The 22,597-nt window shown below is 47.3% G+C and overlaps 1 protein-coding gene across 1 annotated transcript in view; it reads right to left on the bottom strand.

Moving 5' to 3' along the window:
* LOC109893825 (oocyte zinc finger protein XlCOF6.1-like) overlaps positions 1-22,250 on the bottom strand; it is a 28,721-nt gene extending 6,471 nt beyond the window's left edge. The window contains exons 1-3 of the mRNA XM_020487025.2: positions 22,051-22,250; positions 20,360-20,579; positions 6,962-7,069 (exon numbers count right to left, since the gene is read on the bottom strand). Coding sequence (XP_020342614.2) covers positions 6,962-7,069; positions 20,360-20,459 — 208 coding nt within the window. The 5' untranslated portion in view covers positions 20,460-20,579; positions 22,051-22,250. The remainder of the gene's footprint in view (positions 1-6,961; positions 7,070-20,359; positions 20,580-22,050) is intronic.
* Between the last annotated feature and the right edge of the window lie 347 nt (positions 22,251-22,597).

Here is a 22,597-nt window from a genome sequence, read left to right as displayed (position 1 = left end):
GGAATATTTACCCACCCCATCCATTTGTTTTTTACACTGCTGTTTATCTATGCATAGTCACTTCACCCCTACCTACACGTTAGGTAAATTACCTTGACTAACTTGTGCCCCCACACGCTGTACCGGTACAACCCCTCCCTAATTATTTTTTACATGATTTTGTAAATATTTTAACTCTTTCTTGAACTGCCCTCTTGGTTAAGGGCTTGTAAGAATGTCATGGTTGTCTACACACGTTGTATTCGGTGCATATGACAAAGTTTGATTTGAATTTACGAACACCTGAATATGGAATTGACCATTTTTAGGACCTTCCTCTAGAGGTCCTGGATGGCAGGCAGCTTATCTTATGATGTACTGGGCCGTTCGCACGACACTCTGTAGTGCTTTGCGGTCGGAGGCAGAGCAGTTGCCGTACCAGGCAGTGATGCAACCAGTCAGGATGCGCTCGATGTTGCAGCTGTAAAACGTTTGAGGATCTGAGGGCCCATGACAAATCTTTTCAGTCTCCTGAGGGGGAATAGGTTTTTGTCGTGCCCTCTTCATGATTGTCTTGGTGTGTTTGGACTAAGATAGTTTGTTGGTGATGTGGACACCAAGGAACTTGAAGCACTCAAACTGCTCCACTACAGCCCCGTCGATGAGAATGGGGGCGTGCTCGGTCCTCCTTTTCCTGTAGTCCACAATCATCTCCTTAGTCTTAGTTATGTTGAGAGAGGTTGTTATTCTGGCACCATCAAATTATATTTGTCACATACACATGGGTAGCAGATGTTAATGCGAGTGTAGCAAAATGCTTGGGCTTCTAGTTCCGACCATGCAGTAATATCTAACAAGTAATCTAACCTAACAATTTCACAACAACTACCTTATACACACAAGTGTAAAGGAATGAATAAGAATATGTACATATAAATATATGAATGAGCGATGGCCGAACGGCATAGGCAAGATGCAGTAGGTGGTATAGAGTACAGTATATACATATGAGATGAGTAATGTAGGGTATGTAAACATTATATACAATGGCTAGTGAGACATTTTTAACATACATTTTTCATTATTGAAGTGGCTAGAGATGAGTCAGTATGTTGGCAGCAGCCACTCAATGTTAGTAATAGCTGTTTAACAGTCTGATGGCCTTGAGATAGAAGCTATTTTCAGTCTCTCGGCCCCCGCTTTGATGCACCTGTACTGACCTCGCCTTCTGGATGATAGCGGGGTGAACAGGCAGTGGCTCGGGTGGTTGTTGCCCTTTATGATCTTTTTGGCCTTCCTGTGACAACGGGTGGTGTAGGTGTCCTGGAGGGCAGGTAGTTTGCCCCCGGTGATGAGTTTGTACAGACCTCATTACCCTCTGGAGAGCTTTACGGTTGTGGGTGGAGCAGTTGCCGTACCAGGCGGTGATACAGCCCAACAGGATGCTATCGATTGTGCATCTGTAAAGGTTTGAGTGTTTTTGGTGACAACCCGAATTTCTTCAGCCTCCTGAGGTTGAAGAGGCGCTGCTGCGCCTTCTTCACCACGCTGTCTGTGTGGGTGGACCATTTCAGTTTGTCCGTGATGTGTACGCCGAAGAACTTAACTCTCCACCCTTTCCACTACTGTCCCGTCAATGTAGATAGGGGGCTGCTGTTTCCTGAAGTCCACGATCATCTCCTTTGTTTTATTGACGTTGAGTGTGAGTTTATTTTCCTGACACCAACACTCCGAGGGCCCTCACCTCCTCCCTGTAGGCCGTCTCGTCGTTGTTGGTAATCAAGCCTACCACTAGTGTCGTCTGCAAACTTGATGATTGAGTTGGAGGCATGCATGGCCACGCAGTCATGGGTGAACAGGGAGTACAGGAGAGGGCTGAGAACGCACCCTTGTGGGGCCCCAGTGTTGAGGATCAGCGGGTGGAGATGTTGTTACCTACCCTCACCACCTGGGGGCAACCTGTCAGGAAGTTCAGGACCCAGTTGCACAGGGCAGGGTCGAGCTTAATGACGAGTTGAGGGCACTATGGTGTTAAATGCTGAGCTGTAGTCGATGAACAGCATTCTTACATAGGTATTCCCCTTGTCCAGATGGGTTAGGGCAGTGTGATTGCGATTGTGTCGTCTGTGGACCTATTGGGGCAGTAAGCAAATTGGAGTGGGTCTAGGGTGTCAGGTAGGGTGGAGGTGATATGGTCCTTGACTAGTCTCTCAAAGCACAAAAAGTATTTAGTCAGCCACCAAATGTACAAGTTCTCCCACTTAAAAAGATGAGGCCTGTAATTTTCATCATAGGTACACTTCAAATATGACAGACAAAATGAGAGAAAAAAAAAAATCAAGAAAATCACATTGTAGGATTTTTTATGAATTTATTTGCAAATTATGGTGGAAAATAAGTATTTGGTCAATAACAAAAGTTTCTCAATATTTTGTTATATACCCTTTGGCAATGACAGAGGTCAAACGTTCTCTGTATTTCTTCACAAGGTTTTCACACACGGTTGCTGGTATTTTGGCCCATTCCTCCATGCAGATCTCCTCTAGAGCAGTGATGTTTTGGGGCTGTTGCTGGGCAACACGGACTTTCAACTCCCTCCAAAGATTTTCTATGGGGTTGAGATCTGGAGACTGGCTAGGTCACTCCAGGACCTTGAAATGCTTCTTACGAAGCCACTCCTTCATTGCCCGGGCGGTGTTTTTGGGATCATTGTCATGCTGAAAGACCCAGCCACGTTTCATCTTCAATGCCCTTGCTGATGGAAGGAGGTTTTCACTCAAAATCTCACGATACATGGCCCAATTCATTCTTTCCTTTACACGGATCAGTCGTCCTGGTCCCTTTGCAAAAAAACTGCCCCAAAGCCTGATGTTTCCACCCCCATACTTCACAGTAGGTATGGTGTTCTTTGGATGCAACTCAGTCCTCCAAACACGACGAGTTGAGTTTTTACCAAAAAGTAATATTTTGGTTTCATCTGACCATATGACATTCTAACAATCTTCTTCTGGATCATCCACATGCTCTCTAGCAAACTTCAGATGGGCCTGGACATGTACTAGCTTAAGCAGGGGGACACGTCTGGCACTGCAGGATTTGAGGCCCTGGCGGCGTAGTGTGTTACTGATGGTAGGCTTTGTTACTTTGGTCCCAGCTCTCTGCAGGTCATTCACTAGGTCCCCCCGTGTGGTTCTGGGATTTTTGCTCACCGTTCTTGTGATCATTTTGACCCCACGGGTGAGATCTTGCGTGGAGCCCCAGATCGAGGGAGATTATCAGTGGTCTTGTATGTCTTCCAATTCCTAATAATTGCTCCCACAGTTGATTTCTTCAAACCAAGCTGCTTACCTATTGCAGATTCAGTCTTCCCAGCCTGGTGCAGGTCTACAACTTTGTTTTTGGTGTCCTTTGACAGCTCTTTGGTCTTGGCCATAGTGGAGTTTGGAGTGTGACTGTTTGAGGTTGTGGACAGGTGTCTTTTATACTGATAACAAGTTCAAACAGGTGCCATTAATACAGGTAACGAGTGGAGGACAGAGGAGCCGCTTAAAGAAGAAGTTACAGGTCTGTGCCAGAAATCTTGCTTGTTTGTAGGTGACCAAATACTTATATTCCACCATAATTTGCAAATAAATTCATTAAAAATCCTACAATGTGATTTTCTGGATTTTTTTTCTTCAAATTTTCTGTCATAGTTGAAGTGTACCTATGATGAAAATTACAGGCCTCTCATCTTTTTAAGTGGGAGAACTTGCACAATTGGTGGCTGACTAAATACATTTTTGCCCCACTGTATATCCAATAGTTCCTCCCGACTGTATGTAATAAAACCTAATATTTTCTGGGATAACAATGTAAGAAATAACACATAAAAAAAAATACTGCATAGTTTCCTAGGAACGTGAAGCGAGGCGGCCATCTCTGTCGGCGCCAAGTCTCTGACCTCCTCCCTATAGGCTGTCTCGTCGTTGATCAGGCCTACTACTGTTGTGTCGTCTGCACACTTAATGGTGTTGGAGTCGTGCCTGGCCATGCAGTCGTGGGTGAACAGGGAGTACAGGAGAGAACTGAGCACGCACCCCTGCGAGGCTCCAGTGTTGAGGATCAGCATTGCAGATGTTTTGTTACCTACCCTTACCACCTGGGGGTGGCCCATCAGGAAGTCCAGGATCCAGTTGCAGAGGGAGGTGTTTAGTCCCAAGATTCTTAGCTTAGTGATAAGCTTAGAGGGCACTATGGTGTTGAACGCTGAGCTGTTGTCAATGAACAGCATTCTCACGTAGGTGTTCCTTCTGTCCAGGTGGGAAAGGGCAGTGTGGAGTGCAATAGAGATGGCGTCATCTGTGAATCTGTTTGAGCAGTATGCAAATTGGAGTGGGTCTAGAGTTTCTGGGATAATGGAGTTGATGTGAGCCATTACCAGCCTTTCAAAGAACTTCATGGCTACGGACGTGAGTGCTACGGGTCTGTAGTCATTTAGGCAGGTTACCTTAGTCCCTGTGCCCAAGAACACAATGGTGGTCTGCTTGAGACATGTTGTTATTAGACTCAATCAGGGACATGATGAAAATGTCAGTGAAGACACCTGCCAGTTGGTCAACACATGCCCGGAGAACATGTCCTGGTAATCCGTCTGGCCCCGCAGCCTTGTGTATGTTGACCTGTTTAAAGGTCTTACTCACGTCGGCTACGGAGAGCGTGATCACACAGTCGTCCGGAATAGCTGATGCTCTCATGCATGCCTCAGTGTTGCTTGCCTCGAAGTGATTTGGCTCGTCTGGTAGGCTCGCGTCACTGGGCAGCTCGCGGCTGTGCTTCCCTTTGTAGTCTGTAATAGTTTGCAGACTCTGTCACATCTGACAAGCATTGGAGCCGTTGTAGTACGATTCAATCTTAGCCCTGTATTGACTTTTCGGCTGTTTGATGTTTCGTCAGAGGGCATAGCAGGAATTCTTATAACCTTCCAGGTTGGAGTCCCGCACCTTGAAAGTGGCAACTCTAGCCTTTAGCTCAGCGCAGATGTTGCCTGTAATCCATTGCTTCTGGTTGGGGTATGTACGTAGTCACTGTGGGGACGACATCCTCGATGCACTTATTCATCAAGCCAGTGACTGATGTGGTGTACTCCTCAATGCCATCAGAACAATCCAGGAACATATTCCAGTCTGTGCTAGCAAAACAGTCTGATTGTATACATAACACTACCTCATCTATCACTGATAGTGATATTGTTTGTACTGTATATTATTCATATTGAATATCTATTTCTACTATGCAATATTTATAAAATATTTTTATCTGGACACTGTTTAACTGGAATTGTTCCTTATTGTAGGCTACTACTTTTAGTCTTAATCTTTACTACACTACTCACTCTTGAGCACATGACCTCACATGTGAATCCTTAAAGAGATGGGTGGCGCTAAGGCTTAAGGTGTGATTAATGCTGAATGGGTGTCGACAAAGGAGAGCTCTCCAGGAGGTATCAAAGCATTCAAAGGCCATTTTATCAAGTTTACAAGTTTATCAACTTTCAAAGCAGAATTACTTTCCCATTGTTCCTCAACTGTAGTGATATACAATGTTGTAGCTCTACTTTTATCCAATGTAATAAACATATTATAATAATCCATTTCAAATGTTGTTTCATAAGACCGATGAGCTGGGTCGCTCACATGTACCAATACAATGGACTATCCTGTTCTTCATTCACAATTGGAGATTCCATAATTATGCATTGTTGACTTTAGCGATTATAGTGTTGAAGGCTGTTCTGCCTTATTATTATTCGACCATGCTGGTCATTTATGAACATTGAACATCTTGACCATGTTCTGTTATAATCTCCACCCGGCACAGCCAGAAGAGGACTGGCCACCCCACATAGCCTGGTTCCTCTCTAGGTTTCTTCCTAGGTATTGGCCTTTCTAGGGAGTTTTTCCTAGCCACCGTGCTTCTCCACCTGCATTGCTTGCTGTTTGGGGTTTTAGGCTGGGTTTCTGTACAGCACTTTGAGATATCAGCTGATGTACGAAGGGCTTTATAAATACATTTGATTTGATTTGATTTGAAGACCCACTCCAGCCTCCCTAGAGCCTAATGTAGCACCTGATTTCATTAACAATAGTACCTCAATAGGTGATCCAGGTGGACTTAGCACAAATGTGTGTGTGTGTGTGGAGTCGCATCAGATCTTCTTAAGAGCATATCTAATTTGTAAAAATGTGTAGAAAAATATCTGAATTAGGCTACGTTTTCGGGCCATTTGTTATCAAGTGGCCACTGGTTGGTGAGGGCAGCAGGTAGCCTAGTGGCTAGAGTGTTGGGCCAGTAACCGAAAGGTTGCTGGATCTAATCCCAGAGCTGGTAAAAATCTATCATTCTACCCCTGAACAAGGCAGTTAACCATCTGTTCCCCGGTAGGCCGTCATTGTAAGAATTTCTTAACTGACTTGCCTAGTTTTAAAAAATTCAAGGCGCAATTGTCCTACATTGCCCCTCTATTGTTCTCGCAAGAAAGAGGGGAAACCGATGATATCAGACCACCTCCTTGAATTGCCAAACTCTTGAATTTTGTAATTGTTTAAAAAAAATCTAATAAAAACTATTTTGCTCAAAACCTCAAATGCACTGCATTTACAAGCATTTCGCTACACCCGCAATAACATCTGCTAAACATGTGTATGCAACAAATAAAATGTGATTTGACTTGGAATTGTTTTTTATAGCTGGAGTGGGACTTTAAACTGGGACGTCAACTAATGTGTTCCTGGATCCTGACGGGCCTAAAAAACTAGATCAAACCTGCTCTTACCATGATCAGACCTGCTCTTACCATGATCAGACCTGCTCTTACCATGATCAGACCTGCTCTTACCATGATCAGACCTGCTCTTACCATGATCAGACCTGCTCTTACCATGATCAGACCTGCTCTTACCATGATCAGACCTGCTCTTACCATGATCAGACCTGCTCTTACCATGATCAGATTCCCCAAAGTCATCCTTCTCTTCTTTAAAGGTGACATTCAGCCCAAGTGTTTGACTGCTGTCTGCCACCTTCACTGACGCCATCTCTGGACTCTCTTCTGTGTAAATGAGAACAAGGAAAAGGTTCAACTATGTTAACTTGCATTGACTTGAGGAAATAAAATGGATACTAAAACCATGTAGCAAAGTGGTTGGCGAGCAACTAAATAACCCAAGTATGTCATTTTAAAATGCCTGGTGTCCCAACCCAACGTGTCCTAACCCCAGCTCCAGGTGTCCTAACCCCAGCCATCCCAGCCCCAGGTGTCCCAGCCCCAGGTGTCCCAGCCCCAGGTGTCCCAGCCCCAGGTGTCCTAACCCCAGGCCCAGGCGTCCTAACCCCAGGCCCAGGCGTCCAAGCCCCAGGTGTCCTAACCCCAGCCCCAGGCGTCCCAGCCCCATGTGTCCTAACCCCAGCCACACGTGTCCCACGTGTCCCAGCCCTACGTGTCCTAACCCCAGCCCCACATGTCCCAGCCCCACATGTCCTAACCCCAGCCCCACATGTCCTAACCCCAGCCCCACATGTCCTAACCCCAGCCCCCCAGCCCTAACCCCAGCCCCACGTGTCCTAACCCCAGCCCCCCAGCCCCACGTGTCCTAACCCCAGCCCCCCGTGTCCTAACCCCAGCCACACGTGTCCCAGCCCCACATGTCCTAACCCCAGCCCCCCAGCCCTAACCCCAGCCCCCCGTGTCCTAACCCCAGCCACACATGTCCTAATCCCAGCCCCAGGTGTCCTAACCCCAACCCCAGGCGTCCTAACCTCAGGTGTCCTAATCCCAACCCCAACCCCAGGCGTCCTAACCCCAGGTGTTCTAACCCCAGGTGTTCTAACCCCAGGTGTTCTAACCCCAGGTGTTCTAACCCCAGGTGTCCTAACCCTAGGCCCAGGTGTCCCAACCTCAGGTGTCCTAACCCCAGGTGTCCTAACCCCAACCCCAGGCATCCTAACCCCAACCCCAGGCGTCCTAACCCCAACCCCAGGCGTCCTAACCCCAACCCCAGGCGTCCTAACCCCAACCCCAGGCGTCCTAACCCCAACCCCAGGCGTCCTAACCCCAGGTGTTCTAACCCCAGGTGTTCTAACCCCAGGTGTCCTAACCCTAGGCCCAGGTGTCCCAACCTCAGGTGTCCTAACCCCAGGTGTCCTAACCCCAACCCCAGGCGTCCTAACCCCAACCCCAGGCGTCCTAACCCCAACCCCAGGCGTCCTAACCCCAACCCCAGGCGTCCTAACCCCAACCCCAGGCGTCCCAACCCCAGGCGTCCTAATCCCAGGTGTCCTAACCCCAGGTGTCCTAACCCCAGGTGTCCTAACCCCAGGTGTCCCAACCTCAGGTGTCCTAATCCCAGCCCCACACGTCCTAACCCCAACCCCAGGCGTCCTAACCCCAACCCCAGGCGTCCTAACCCCAACCCCAGGCGTCCTAACCCCAACCCCAGGCGTCCTAACCCCAACCCCAGGCGTCCTAACCCCAACCCCAGGTGTCCTAACCCCAGCCTCGTGTGTCCTAACCCCAGCCCCAGGTGTCCTAACCCCAGCCCCAGGTGTCCTAACCCCAGCCCCAGGTGTCCTAACCCCAGCCCCAGGTGTCCTAACCCCAGCCCCAGGTGTCCTAACCCCAGCCCCAGGTGTCCTAACCCCAGCCCCAGGTGTCCTAACCCCAGCACCAGGCGTCCCGACCCCTCGTGTCCTAACCCCAAACCCACGTGTCCTAACCCCACATGTCCTAACCCCGACCCCTCGTGTCCTAACCCCAAACCCACGTGTCCTAACTCCACGTGTCCTAACCCTAACCCCAGGCGTCCTAACCCCAGGTGTCCTAACCCCGGCCCCATGTGTTCTAACCCCGGCCCCAGGTGTTCTAACCCCGGCCCCAGGTAACAGAGCAGGGTTTATCATGGGGAATGTGATGATTACCCAGGTAACAGAGCAGGGTTTATCATGGGAATGTGATGTTACCCAGGTAACAGAGCAGGGTTTATCATGGGAATGTGATGTTACCCAGGTAACAGAGCAGGGTTTATCATGGGAATGTGATATTACCCAGGTAACAGAGCAGGGTTTATCATGGGAATGTGATATTACCCAGGTAACAGAGCAGGGTTTATCAGGGGGAATGTGATGATTACCCAGGTAACAGAGCAGGGTTTATCATGGGAATGTGATGTTACCCAGGTAACAGAGCAGGGTTTATCAGGGGGAATGTGATGATTACCCAGGTAACAATGCAGGGTTTATCATGGGGAATGTGATGATTACCCAGGCAACAGAGCAGGGTTTATCATGGGGAATGTGATGATTACCCAGGTAACAGAGCAGGGTTTATCATGGGGAATGTGATGATTACCCAGGTAACAGAGCAGGGTTTATCATGGGGAATGTGATGATTACCCAGGTAACAGAGCAGGGTTTATCATGGAAATGTGATGATTACCCAGGTAACAGAGCAGGGTTCATCATGGGAATAGGATGATTACCCAGGTGACAGAGCAGGGTTTAATCAACAGTGGTTACAACCAAGGTAGGACGGCAGGAGTGTATTCGTTCGGCCCAGACTGTAGCAAAACATTTGGTCTGTTGCAAAACGTTTTGCAACGGAAACCGTTTACTTCAGGGATCATCAACTAGAGTCTGCTGTGGGACAATTTTATTTCCTTGAGCGGATGGCCAGGGAAACATAACTACAAATAATTTGTAGACGCAAGAAGCCCAAACAGATATGACTAAAACCTTGCTTACGTTTATATACAATCACATACAGTATATCTCTATAATGTGTGGGAATACCCTAACCCCAGGTGTCCTAACCCCAGGTGTCCTAACCCCAGGTGTCCCAACCCCAGGTGTCCCAACCCCAGGTGTCCCAACCCCAGGTGTCCTAACCCCAGTATATCTCTATAATGTGTGGGAATACCCCAACCCCAGGTGTCCTAACCCCAGGTGTCCTAACCCCAGTATATCTCTATAATGTGTGGGAATACCCTAACCCCAGGTGTCCTAACCCCAGTATATCTCTATAATGTGTGGGAATACCCCAACCCCAGGTGTCCTAACCCCAGCCCCAGGTGTCCTAACCCCAGGTGTCCCAACCCCAGGTGTCCTAACCCCAGTATATCTCTATAATGTGTGGGAATACCCCAACCCCAGGTGTCCTAACCCCAGCCCCAGGTGTCCTAACCCCAGGTGTCCCAACCCCAGGTGTCCTAACCCCAGGTGTCCTAACCCCAGCCCCACGTGTCCCAACCCCACGTGTCCCAACCCCAGGTGTCCCAACCCCACGTGGCCTAACCCCAGCCCCACATGTCCCAACCCCAGCCCCACGTGTCCCAACCCCAGGTGTCCCAACCCCAGGTGTCCCAACCCCAGGTGTCCCAACCCCAGGTGTCCCAACCCCAGGTGTCCTAACCCCAGGTGTCCTAACCCCAGGTGTCCTAACCCCAGTATATCTCTATAATGTGTGGGAATACCCTAACCCCAGGTGTCCTAACCCCAGTATATCTCTATAATGTGTGGGAATACCCTAACCCCAGGTGTCCTAACCCCAGTATATCTCTATAATGTGTGGGAATACCCTAACCCCAGGTGTCCTAACCCCAGTATATCTCTATAATGTGTGGGAATACCCTAACCCCAGGTGTCCTAACCCCAGTATATCTCTATAATGTGTGGGAATACCCTAACCCCAGGTGTCCTAACCCCAGTATATCTCTATAATGTGTGGGAATACCCCAACCCCAGGTGTCCTAACCCCAGCCCCAGGTGTCCTAACCCCAGGTGTCCCAACCCCAGGTGTCCTAACCCCAGTATATCTCTATAATGTGTGGGAATACCCTAACCCCAGGTGTCCTAACCCCAGTATATCTCTATAATGTGTGGGAATACCCTAACCCCAGGTGTCCTAACCCCAGTATATCTCTATAATGTGTGGGAATACCCCAACCCCAGGTGTCCTAACCCCAGCCCCAGGTGTCCTAACCCCAGGTGTCCCAACCCCAGGTGTCCTAACCCCAGCCCCAGGTGTCCTAACCCCAGGTGTCCCAACCCCAGGTGTCCTAACCCCAGCCCCACGTGTCCCAACCCCACGTGTCCCAACCCCAGGTGTCCTAACCCCAGCCCCACGTGTCCCAACCCCACGTGTCCCAACCCCAGGTGTCCTAACCCCAGCCCCACGTGTCCCAACCCCACGTGTCCCAACCCCAGGTGTCCCAACCCCACGTGGCCTAACCCCAGCCCCACGTGTCCCAACCCCAGCCCCAGGTGTCCTAGCCCCAGCCCCAGGTGTCCTAGCCCCAACCCCACGTGTCCCAACCCCAGGTGTCCTAACCCCAGCCCCACGTGTCCCAACCCCACGTGTCCCAACCCCAGGTGTCCCAACCCCACGTGGCCTAACCCCAGCCCCACGTGTCCCAACCCCACGTGTCCCAACCCCAGGTGTCCCAACCCCACGTGGCCTAACCCCAGCCCCACGTGTCCCAACCCCACGTGTCCCAACCCCAGGTGTCCCAACCCCAGGTGTCCCAACCCCACGTGGCCTAACCCCAGCCCCACGTGTCCCAACCCCACGTGTCCTAACCCCAACCCCAGGTGTCCTAGCCCCAGGTGGCCTAACCCCAGCCCCACGTGTCCCAACCCCACGTGTCCCAACCCCACATGTCCCAACCCCACGTGTCCCAACCCCACGTGTCCCAACCCCAGGTGTCCTAACCCCAGGCCCACGTGTCCCAACCCCACGTGTCCCAACCCCACGTGTCCCAACCCCACGTGTCCCAACCCCACGTGTCCCAACCCCACGTGTCCCAGCCCCACGTGTCCCAGCCCCAGGCGTCCTAACCCCAGCCCCAGGTGTCCCAACCCCAGGTGTCCTAACCCCAGGTGTCCTAACCCCAGGTGTCCTAACCCCAGGTGTCCCAACCCCAGGCCCAGGTGTCCCAACCTCAGGTGTCCCAACCTCAGGTGTCCCAACCTCAGGTGTCCCAACCTCAGGTGTCCCAACCTCAGGTGTCCCAACCTCAGGTGTCCCAACCTCAGGTGTCCCAGCCCCAGGTGTCCTAACCCCAGCCCCAGGTGTCCTAACCCCAGCCCCAGGTGTCCTAACCCCAGGTGTCCTAACCCCAGGTGTCCTAACCCCAGCTCATGTGTCCCAACCCCAGGTGTCCTAACCCCAAGTGTCCTAACCCCAGCCCCAGGAGTCCTAACCCCAATCCAACGTGTCCTAACCCCACGTGTCCTAACCCCAACCCCAGGTGTCCTAGCCCCAGGTGTCCTAACCCCAGCCCCGGGTGTCCTAATCCCAGGTGTCCTAACCCCAATCCCAGGTGTCCTAATCCCAGGTGTCCTAACCCCAATCCCAGGTGTCCTAACCCCAACCCCAGGTGTCCTAACCCCAACCCCAGGTGTCCTAGCCCCAGGTGGCCTAACCCCAACCCCAGGTGTCCTAACCCCAGGTGTCCTAACCCCAGCCCCAGGTGTACTAAATGAAAAATAAGATAACATCTTAAAAATAATGTAACCAATCGGTCTCTGACTAAAAGTGTGAAAACCAGCAGACACTTTGGCCCTTGAGAACCAGAACAACACTGGAGTAACAGCTGTTGATAGATGGCCGGGTGTAATCATTAGTGCACGCGGTAGCAAACAGTTTGGTCTGACGCATATCATTTTGCAATGGAAACCGTTTATTCAAGGAACCAAACAGGGAGGGACCTGCCTGAAATGTGTCCAATAGAAACTAATTTACATTGCAGAATGTTTTAGAGTCATTTTATTTGCCTCTAAAACGTAAAGTTCTGAGCAATTCTTTTTTTACATAAAATATTGTAAAAGCGCCAACAATTCAGCTCCAAGTGATCCAAGTTTCCCACGCATTATAGAGATATACTGGGGTTAGGACACCTGGGGTTGGGGTATTCCCACACATTATAGAGATATACTGGGGTTAGGACACCTGGGGTTGGGACACCTGGGGTTGGGGTATTCCCACACATTATAGAGATATACTGGGGTTAGGACACCTGGGGTTAGGGTATTCCCACACATTATAGAGATATACTGGGGTTAGGACACCTGGGGTTGGGACACCTGGGGTTGGGACACCTGGGGTTGGGACACCTGGGGTTGGGGTATTCCCACACATTATAGAGATATACTGGGGTTAGGACACCTGGGGTTAGGACACCTGGGGTTAGGACACCTGGGGTTAGGACACCTGGGGTTAGGACACCTGGGGTTGGGGTATTCCCACACATTATAGAGATATACTGGGGTTAGGACACCTGGGGTTAGGACACCTGGGGTTAGGACACCTGGGGTTGGGACACCTGGGGTTAGGACACCTGGGGTTGGGGTATTCCCACACATTATAGAGATATACTGGGGTTAGGACACCTGGGGTTAGGACACCTGGGGTTAGGACACCTGGGGTTGGGGTATTCCCACACATTATAGAGATATACTGGGGTTAGGACACCTGGGGCTAGGACACCTGGGGTTGGGGTATTCCCACACATTATAGAGATATACTGGGGTTAGGACACCTGGGGCTAGGACACCTGGGGTTGGGGTATTCCCACACATTATAGAGATATACTGTATGTGATTGTATATAAACGTAAGCAAGGTTTTAGTCATATCTGTTTGGGCTTCTTGCGTCTACAAATTATTTGTAGTTATGTTTCCCTGGCCATCCGCTCAAGGAAATAAAATTGTCCCACAGCAGACTCTAGTTGATGATCCCTGAAGTAAACGGTTTCCGTTGCAAAACGTTTTGCAACAGACAAAATGTTTTGCTACAGTCTGGGCCGAACGAATACACTCCTGCCGTCCTACCTTGGTTGTAACCACTGTTGATTAAACCCTGCTCTGTCACCTGGGTAATCATCCTATTCCCATGATGAACCCTGCTCTGTTACCTGGGTAATCATCACATTTCCATGATAAACCCTGCTCTGTTACCTGGGTAATCATCACATTCCCCATGATAAACCCTGCTCTGTTACCTGGGTAATCATCACATTCCCCATGATAAACCCTGCTCTGTTACCTGGGTAATCATCACATTCCCCCTGATAAACCCTGCTATGTTACCTGGGTAACATCACATTCCCATGATAAACCCTGCTCTGTTACCTGGGTGATCATCACATTCCCCCTGATAAACCCTGCTCTGTTACCTGGGTAATATCACATTCCCATGATAAACCCTGCTCTGTTACCTGGGTAATATCACATTCCCATGATAAACCCTGCTCTGTTACCTGGGTAACATCACATTCCCATGATAAACCCTGCTCTGTTACCTGGGTAACATCACATTCCCATGATAAACCCTGCTCTGTTACCTGGGTAACATCACATTCCCATGATAAACCCTGCTCTGTTACCTGGGTAACATCACATTCCCATGATAAACCCTGCTCTGTTACCAGGGTAATATCACATTCCCATGATAAACCCTGCTGTGTTACCTGGGTAATATCACATTCCCACGATAAACCCTGCTGTAACCTAGGTAATCATCACATTCCCACGATAAACCCTGCTCTGTTACCTGGGTAATCATCACATTCCCACGATAAACCCTGCTCTGTTACCTGGGTAACATCACATTCCCACGATAAACCCTGCTCTGTTACCTGGGTAACATCACATTCCCATGATAAACCCTGCTCTGTTACCTGGGTAATATCACATTCCCACGATAAACCCTGCTGTAACCTGGGTAATCATCGCATTCCCACGATCAACCCTGCTCTGTTACCTGGGTAATCATCGCATTCCCACGATAAACCCTGCTCTGTTACCTGGGTAATCATCGCATTCCCATGATCAACCCTGCTGTTACCTGGGCAATCATCCTATCCCCATGATAAACCCTGCTGTTACCTGGGCAATCATCCTATTCCCATGATAAACCCTGCTGTTACCTGGGCAATCATCCTATTCCCATGATAAACACTGCTCTGTTACCTGGGTAATCATCACATTCCCCATGATAAACCCTGCTCTGTTACCTGGGTAATCATCACATTCCCCATGATAAACCCTGCTCTGTTACCTGGGTAATCATCACATTCCCCATGATAAACCCTGCTCTGTTACCTGGGTAATCATCACATTCCCCATGATAAACCCTGCTCTGTTACCTGCGTAATCATCCTATTCCCATGATAAACCCTGCTCTGTTACCAGGGTAATCATCCTATTCCCATGATAAACCCTGCTCTGTTACCTGGGTAATCATCAAATTCCCATGATAAACCCTGCTCTGTTACCTGGGTAATCATCCTATTCCCATGATAAACCCTGCTCTGTTACCTGGGTAATCATCCTATTCCCATGATAAACCCTGCTCTGTTACCTGGGTAATCATCCTATTCCCATGATAAACCCTGCTCTGTTACCTGGGTAATCATCCTATTCCCATGATAAACCCTGCTCTGTTACATGGGTAATCATCCTATTCCCATGATAAACCCTGCTCTGTTACCTGGGTAATCATCCTATTCCCATGATAAACCCTGCTCTGTTACCTGGGTAATCATCCTATTCCCATGATAAACCCTGCTCTGTTACCTGGGTAATCAACCTATTCCCATGATAAACCCTGCTCTGTTACCTGGGTAATCAACCTATTCCCATGATAAACCCTGCTCTGTTACCTGGGTAATCATCCTATTCCCATGATAAACCCTGCTCTGTTACCTGGGTAATCATCCTATTCCCATGATAAACCCTGCTCTGTTACCTGGGTAATCATCCTATTCCCATGATAAACCCTGCTCTGTTACCTGGGTAATCAACCTATTCCCATGATAAACCCTGCTCTGTTACCTGGGTAATCAACCTATTCCCATGATAAACCCTGCTCTGTTACCTGGGTAATCATCCTATTCCCATGATAAACCCTGCTCTGTTACCTGGGTAATCATCCTATTCCCATGATAAACCCTGCTCTGTTACCTGGGTAATCAACCTATTCCCATGATAAACCCTGCTCTGTTACCTGGGTAATCACCTATTCCCATGATAAACCCTGCTCTGTTACCTGGGTAATCATCCTATTCCCATGATAAACCCTGCTCTGTTACCTGGGTAATCATCCTATTCCCATGATAAACCCTGCTCTGTTACCTGGGTAATCATCCTATTCCCATGATAAACCCTGCTCTGTTACCTGGGTAATCATCCTATTCCCATGATAAACCCTGCTCTGTTACCTGGGTAATCATCCTATTCCCATGATAAACCCTGCTCTGTTACCTGGGTAATCATCCTATTCCCATGATAAACCCTGCTCTGTTACCTGGGTAATCATCCTATTCCCATGATAAACCATGCTCTGTTACCTGGGTAATCATCCTATTCCCATGATAAACCCTGCTCTGTTACCTGGGTAATCATCATATTCCCATGATAAACCCTGCTCTGTTACCTGGGTAATCATCCTATTCCCATGATAAACCCTGCTCTGTTACCTGGGTAATCATCCTATTCCCATGATAAACCCTGCTCTGTTACCTGGGTAATCATCCTATTCCCATGATAAACCCTGCTCTGTTACCTGGGTAATCATCCTATTCCCATGATAAACCCTGCTCTGTTACCTGGGTAATCATCCTATTCCCATGATAAACCCTGCTCTGTTACCTGGGTAATCATCCTATTCCCATGATAAACCCTGCTCTGTTACCTGGGTAATCATCCTATTCCCATGATAAACCCTGCTCTGTTACCTGGGTAATCATCAAATTCCCATGATAAACCCTGCTCTGTTACCTGGGTAATCATCCTATTCCCATGATAAACCCTGCTCTGTTACCTGGGTAATCATCCTATTCCCATGATAAACCCTGCTCTGTTACCTGCGTAATCATCGCATTCCCATGATAAACCCTGCTCTGTTACCTGGGTAATCATCCTATTCCCATGATAAACCCTGCTCTGTTACCTGGGTAATCATCCTATTCCCATGATAAACCCTGCTCTGTTACTTGGGTAATCATCCTATTCCCATGATAAACCCTGCTCTGTTACCTGGGTAATCATCCTATTCCCATGATAAACCCTGCTCTGTTACCTGGGTAATCATCAAATTCCCATGATAAACCCTGCTCTGTTACCTGGGTAATCATCAAATTCCCATGATAAACCCTGCTCTGTTACCTGGGTAATCATCCTATTCCCATGATAAACCCTGCTCTGTTACCTGGGTAATCATCCTATTCCCATGATAAACCCTGCTCTGTTACCTGGGTAATCATCCTATTCCCATGATAAACCCTGCTCTGTTACCTGGGTAATCATCACATTCCCCATGATAAACCCTGCTCTGTTACCTGGGTAATCATCACATTCCCCATGATAAACCCTGCTCTGTTACCTGCGTAATCATCCTATTCCCATGATAAACCCTGCTCTGTTACCTGGGTAATCATCCTATTCCCATGATAAACCCTGCTCTGTTACCTGGGTAATCATCCTATTCCCATGATAAACCCTGCTCTGTTACCTGGGTAATCATCCTATTCCCATGATAAACCCTGCTCTGTTACCTGGGTAATCATCCTATTCCCATGATAAACCCTGCTCTGTTACCTGGGTAATCATCCTATTCCCATGATAACCCTGCTCTGTTACCTGGGTAATCATCCTAATCCCATGATAAACCCTGCTCTGTTACCTGGGTAATCATCCTAATCCCATGATAAACCCTGCTCTGTTACCTGGGTAATCATCCTATTCCCATGATAAACCCTGCTCTGTTACCTGGGTAATCATCCTATTCCCATGATAAACCCTGCTCTGTTACCTGGGTAATCATCCTATTCCCATGATAAACCCTGCTCTGTTACCCGGGTAATCATCCTATTCCCATGATAAACCCTGCTCTGTTACCTGGGTAATCATCCTATTCCCATGATAAACCCTGCTCTGTTACCTGGGTAATCATCCTATTCCCATGATAAACCCTGCTCTGTTACCTGGGTAATCATCCTATTCCCATGATAAACCCTGCTCTGTTACCTGGGTAATCATCCTATTCCCATGATAAACCCTGCTCTGTTACCTGGGTAATCATCCTATTCCCATGATAAACCCTGCTCTGTTACCTGGGTAATCATCCTATTCCCATGATAAACCCTGCTCTGTTACCTGGGTAATCATCCTATTCCCATGATAAACCCTGCTCTGTTACCTGGGTAATCATCCTATTCCCATGATAAACCCTGCTCTGTTACCTGGGTAATCATCCTATTCCCATGATAAACCCTGCTCTGTTACCTGGGTAATCATCCTATTCCCATGATAAACCCTGCTCTGTTACCTGGGTAATCATCCTATTCCCATGATAAACCCTGCTCTGTTACCTGGGTAATCATCCTATTCCCATGATAAACCATGCTCTGTTACCTGGGTAATCATCCTATTCCCATGATAAACCCTGCTCTGTTACCTGGGTAATCATCCTATTCCCATGATAAACCCTGCTCTGTTACCTGGGTAATCATCCTATTCCCATGATAAACCCTGCTCTGTTACCTGGGTAATCATCCTATTCCCATGATAAACCCTGCTCTGTTACCTGGGTAATCATCCTATTCCCATGATAAACCCTGCTCTGTTACCTGGGTAATCATCCTATTCCCATGATAAACCCTGCTCTGTTACCTGGGTAATCATCCTATTCCCATGATAAACCCTGCTCTGTTACCTGGGTAATCATCCTATTCCCATGATAAACCCTGCTCTGTTACCTGGGTAATCATCCTATTCCCATGATAAACCCTGCTCTGTTACCTGGGTAATCATCCTATTCCCATGATAAACCCTGCTCTGTTACCTGGGTAATCATCCTATTCCCATGATAAACCCTGCTCTGTTACCTGGGTAATCATCCTATTCCCATGATAAACCCTGCTCTGTTACCTGGGTAATCATCCTATTCCCATGATAAACCCTGCTCTGTTACCTGGGTAATCATCCTATTCCCATGATAAACCCTGCTGTTACCTGGGTAATCATCCTATTCCCATGATAAACCCTGCTCTGTTACCTGGGTAATCATCCTATTCCCATGATAAACCCTGCTCTGTTACCTGGGTAATCATCCTATTCCCATGATAAACCCTGCTCTGTTACCTGGGTAATCATCCTATTCCCATGATAAACCCTGCTCTGTTACCTGGGTAATCATCCTATTCCCATGATAAACCCTGCTCTGTTACCTGGGTAATCATCCTATTCCCATGATAAACCCTGCTCTGTTACCTGGGTAATCATCCTATTCCCATGATAAACCCTGCTCTGTTACCTGGGTAATCATCCTATTCCCATGATAAACCCTGCTCTGTTACCTGGGTAATCATCCTATTCCCATGATAAACCCTGCTCTGTTACCTGGGTAATCATCCTATTCCCATGATAAACCCTGCTCTGTTACCTGGGTAATCATCCTATTCCCATGATAAACCCTGCTCTGTTACCTGGGTAATCATCCTATTCCCATGATAAACCCTGCTCTGTTACCTGGGTAATCATCCTATTCCCATGATAAACCCTGCTCTGTTACCTGGGTAATCATCCTATTCCCATGATAAGCCCTGCTCTGTTACCTGGGTAATCATCCTATTCCCATGATAAACCCTGCTCTGTTACCTGGGTAATCATCCTATTCCCATGATAAACCCTGCTCTGTTACCTGGGTAATCATCCTATTCCCATGATAAATCCTGCTCTGTTACCTGGGTAATCATCCTATTCCCATGATAAACCCTGCTCTGTTACCTGGGTAATCATCCTATTCCCATGATAAACCCTGCTCTGTTACCTGGGTAATCATCCTATTCCCATGATAAACCCTGCTCTGTTACCTGGGTAATCATCCTATTCCCATGATAAACCCTGCTCTGTTACCTGGGTAATCATCCTATTCCCATGATAAACCCTGCTCTGTTACCTGGGTAATCATCCTATTCCCATGATAAACCCTGCTCTGTTACCTGGGTAATCATCCTATTCCCATGATAAACCCTGCTCTGTTACCTGGGTAATCATCACATTCCCATGATAAACCCTGCTCTGTTACCTGGGTAATCATCACATTCCCATGATAAACCCTGCTCTGTTACCTGGGTAATCATCCTATTCCCATGATAAACCCTGCTCTGTTACCTGGGTAATCATCCTATTCCCATGATAAACCCTGCTCTGTTACCTGGGTAATCATCCTATTCCCATGATAAACCCTGCTCTGTTACCTGGGTAATCATCCTATTCCCATGATAAACCCTGCTCTGTTACCTGGGTAATCATCCTATTCCCATGATAAACCCTGCTCTGTTACCTGCGTAATCATCGCATTCCCAAATCTTCACTTCCTCTTCTATATCTTTTGTGATGATATTCAGCCGGAGAGTTTGACTGCTTTCTTTCACTGATGCCATCTCTCCTGCGGTGCCCAGGGAACTTCTTTGTCACAATCAGGACCCAGTCAGTATAGGCTTGGGCTCAGTGTGGAAGGCTGGTTATCCTCGCTGTCCTAAAGTAAAGACCAGATAAACAACCTGTAAAAGGAAAAAAAAAAATCATTTGGTGGCTTGTTATCTAGTTAGCGCACACATTCATTGTTTTCTGAGGTAACAGTCATTTGATCAACGTTGCTATGCTAATTTAGTTTACTGTATGGGGCCTCAGCTGGCTAAACTAAGAAATAAAAAGTCTGAAATTGCAAAGGTAGCTAGCTATTATTCGGGTTTGTTTTTTAGCTGAACCAGTATATGGGCAGAGGAGGAGATAATGAATATATGACGAGTCACAACTCTAGCCCAGTTAGCTACCATTTCATTTACTGCCGCTATGCCCGGAATGTACGTCCCAAAAATGTCTAAATAAACATTTACGAGCGACAGGAAAATAATTGTCTGAAAAGGGTGCATAAGCCAAATTCATTTTTTTTTGGGGCACCTCCAGTAAGCGTTGATAGATTAGGTACATGGCATACTTGGTCTAAAATAACAGATTATTTCCAGACAAGGCATTTTTTTTCAGTTACTTATACATTTTTATTTAGACCATTTTTGGAAGTACATACCAGGCGTGAAGGTAGTAAATGACACTAGTTACTCAGCGAATCCCAATATTTTGGTAAGTAACAAACGTATATTGCCATTAAAATGAATGGTAGCTAACTGGGGACTTCTCCTCTGCCCAGGAGGTGTATATTCATTATGTTTTACAACAGAAGCAGTTTACTGTTACCTGGGTTTACTCAGTTTATTATCCATGCATAGTCACTTTACCTCTGTAAAGTATATTACCTCAATTACATCGACTAACCAGTGCCCCCGCACATTGACTCTGTACCAGGAACCCCTGTATATAGCCTCACTATTTATTATTTTGTTGCTCCTTAATTGTTTTTCTATTTCTCATTTTTTACTTCGGCTTATTTTAGTAAATACTTTAATTGCATTGTTGGTTAATTAGGGGCTTGTAAGTAAGCCTTTCACTGTAAGGTTGATCACCTGTTGTATTCGACGCTTGTGACAAATACAAATTAGATTTTTGTTTAATTGCCAAATTAACACAGATCAAATCGAGCGAAACGGGTAGGGACCCTAGCTACCGAAATTTGTTCAATGTAAACTCGTTTTCGTTGCAGAACATTTTCCCGTTTTGACTAAACTGTTTGTTGCAACACGTTTTACAGCAGACGAAACGTTTATCTACCAATCCGCGGTATGAATACCTTCTCAAGTAAAGAAGCAAAACAAAGCAAACGAAACTGGGAGGGACATAACTGAATTTGTGCAGGTTTTAAGTCACCATTTCCCTCTAGCTACAGCACATTTGGTTCAGCTAACGTTAGGTCGTTACATATTTCCCCATTTTGTTATTAGAAAACGTACGTGGTGACCGTTTTTAATGTATTGTTTGTTCACTTTAGCTACGAGTTGAGTTAACATTAGTCCGCTAACTGAAGGCCCTGTCTGGCCATTTGCCCTGCTGCAACACACTTCTCTGTAAGGTTCTTACCTGAGGCCTTGCTTCGCTAAAACGGAATAAAATCAGATTAAAAATGCTTATTTTGAATCAAGTGTTTATTGTTCAACGAATAAATTGTTATTTACGCGTGGATATCTATTCCAAAAGGATCGCACACAAAAGAGATGGCAATATGCGCATTTTTCTTTTTCGACAGACTAGGCGTGTTTCAAACTACACAAACGTAGACCGACGGTCGCCACCTGTGTGCTGGAGTGTGAATCACATATAATACTCAGGTTGTGGTCATTTCATTTACAACAAAATGTGATACTGGATCATTCTCATTCGAAAGTGTGAAGTCCTCAAACTAAACAATATTTTGATTACACATTAAAAGGAGTGACTTACCATTCCTAACCATCAAGTTCTCTAAGGCTGTGTTAACACAGGTAGCCCAATTTTGCACTTATTGGTCTGTTGACCATCGGATATCTTAGACAGAGGCGATTAAACATGTTTTTGGGCTACTTCTAAATTGCACCTCATTTCATACATAAAATATATATATGGGGCGGCAGGTAGCCTAGTGGTTAGA

This window comes from Oncorhynchus kisutch, linkage group LG7 (genome assembly GCF_002021735.2).
Source record: "Oncorhynchus kisutch isolate 150728-3 linkage group LG7, Okis_V2, whole genome shotgun sequence".
Lineage (NCBI taxonomy): Eukaryota > Metazoa > Chordata > Actinopteri > Salmoniformes > Salmonidae > Oncorhynchus > Oncorhynchus kisutch.
Note: the sequence above shows the minus strand (reverse complement) of the source record. Positions and strands in the feature narration are given on the sequence as shown.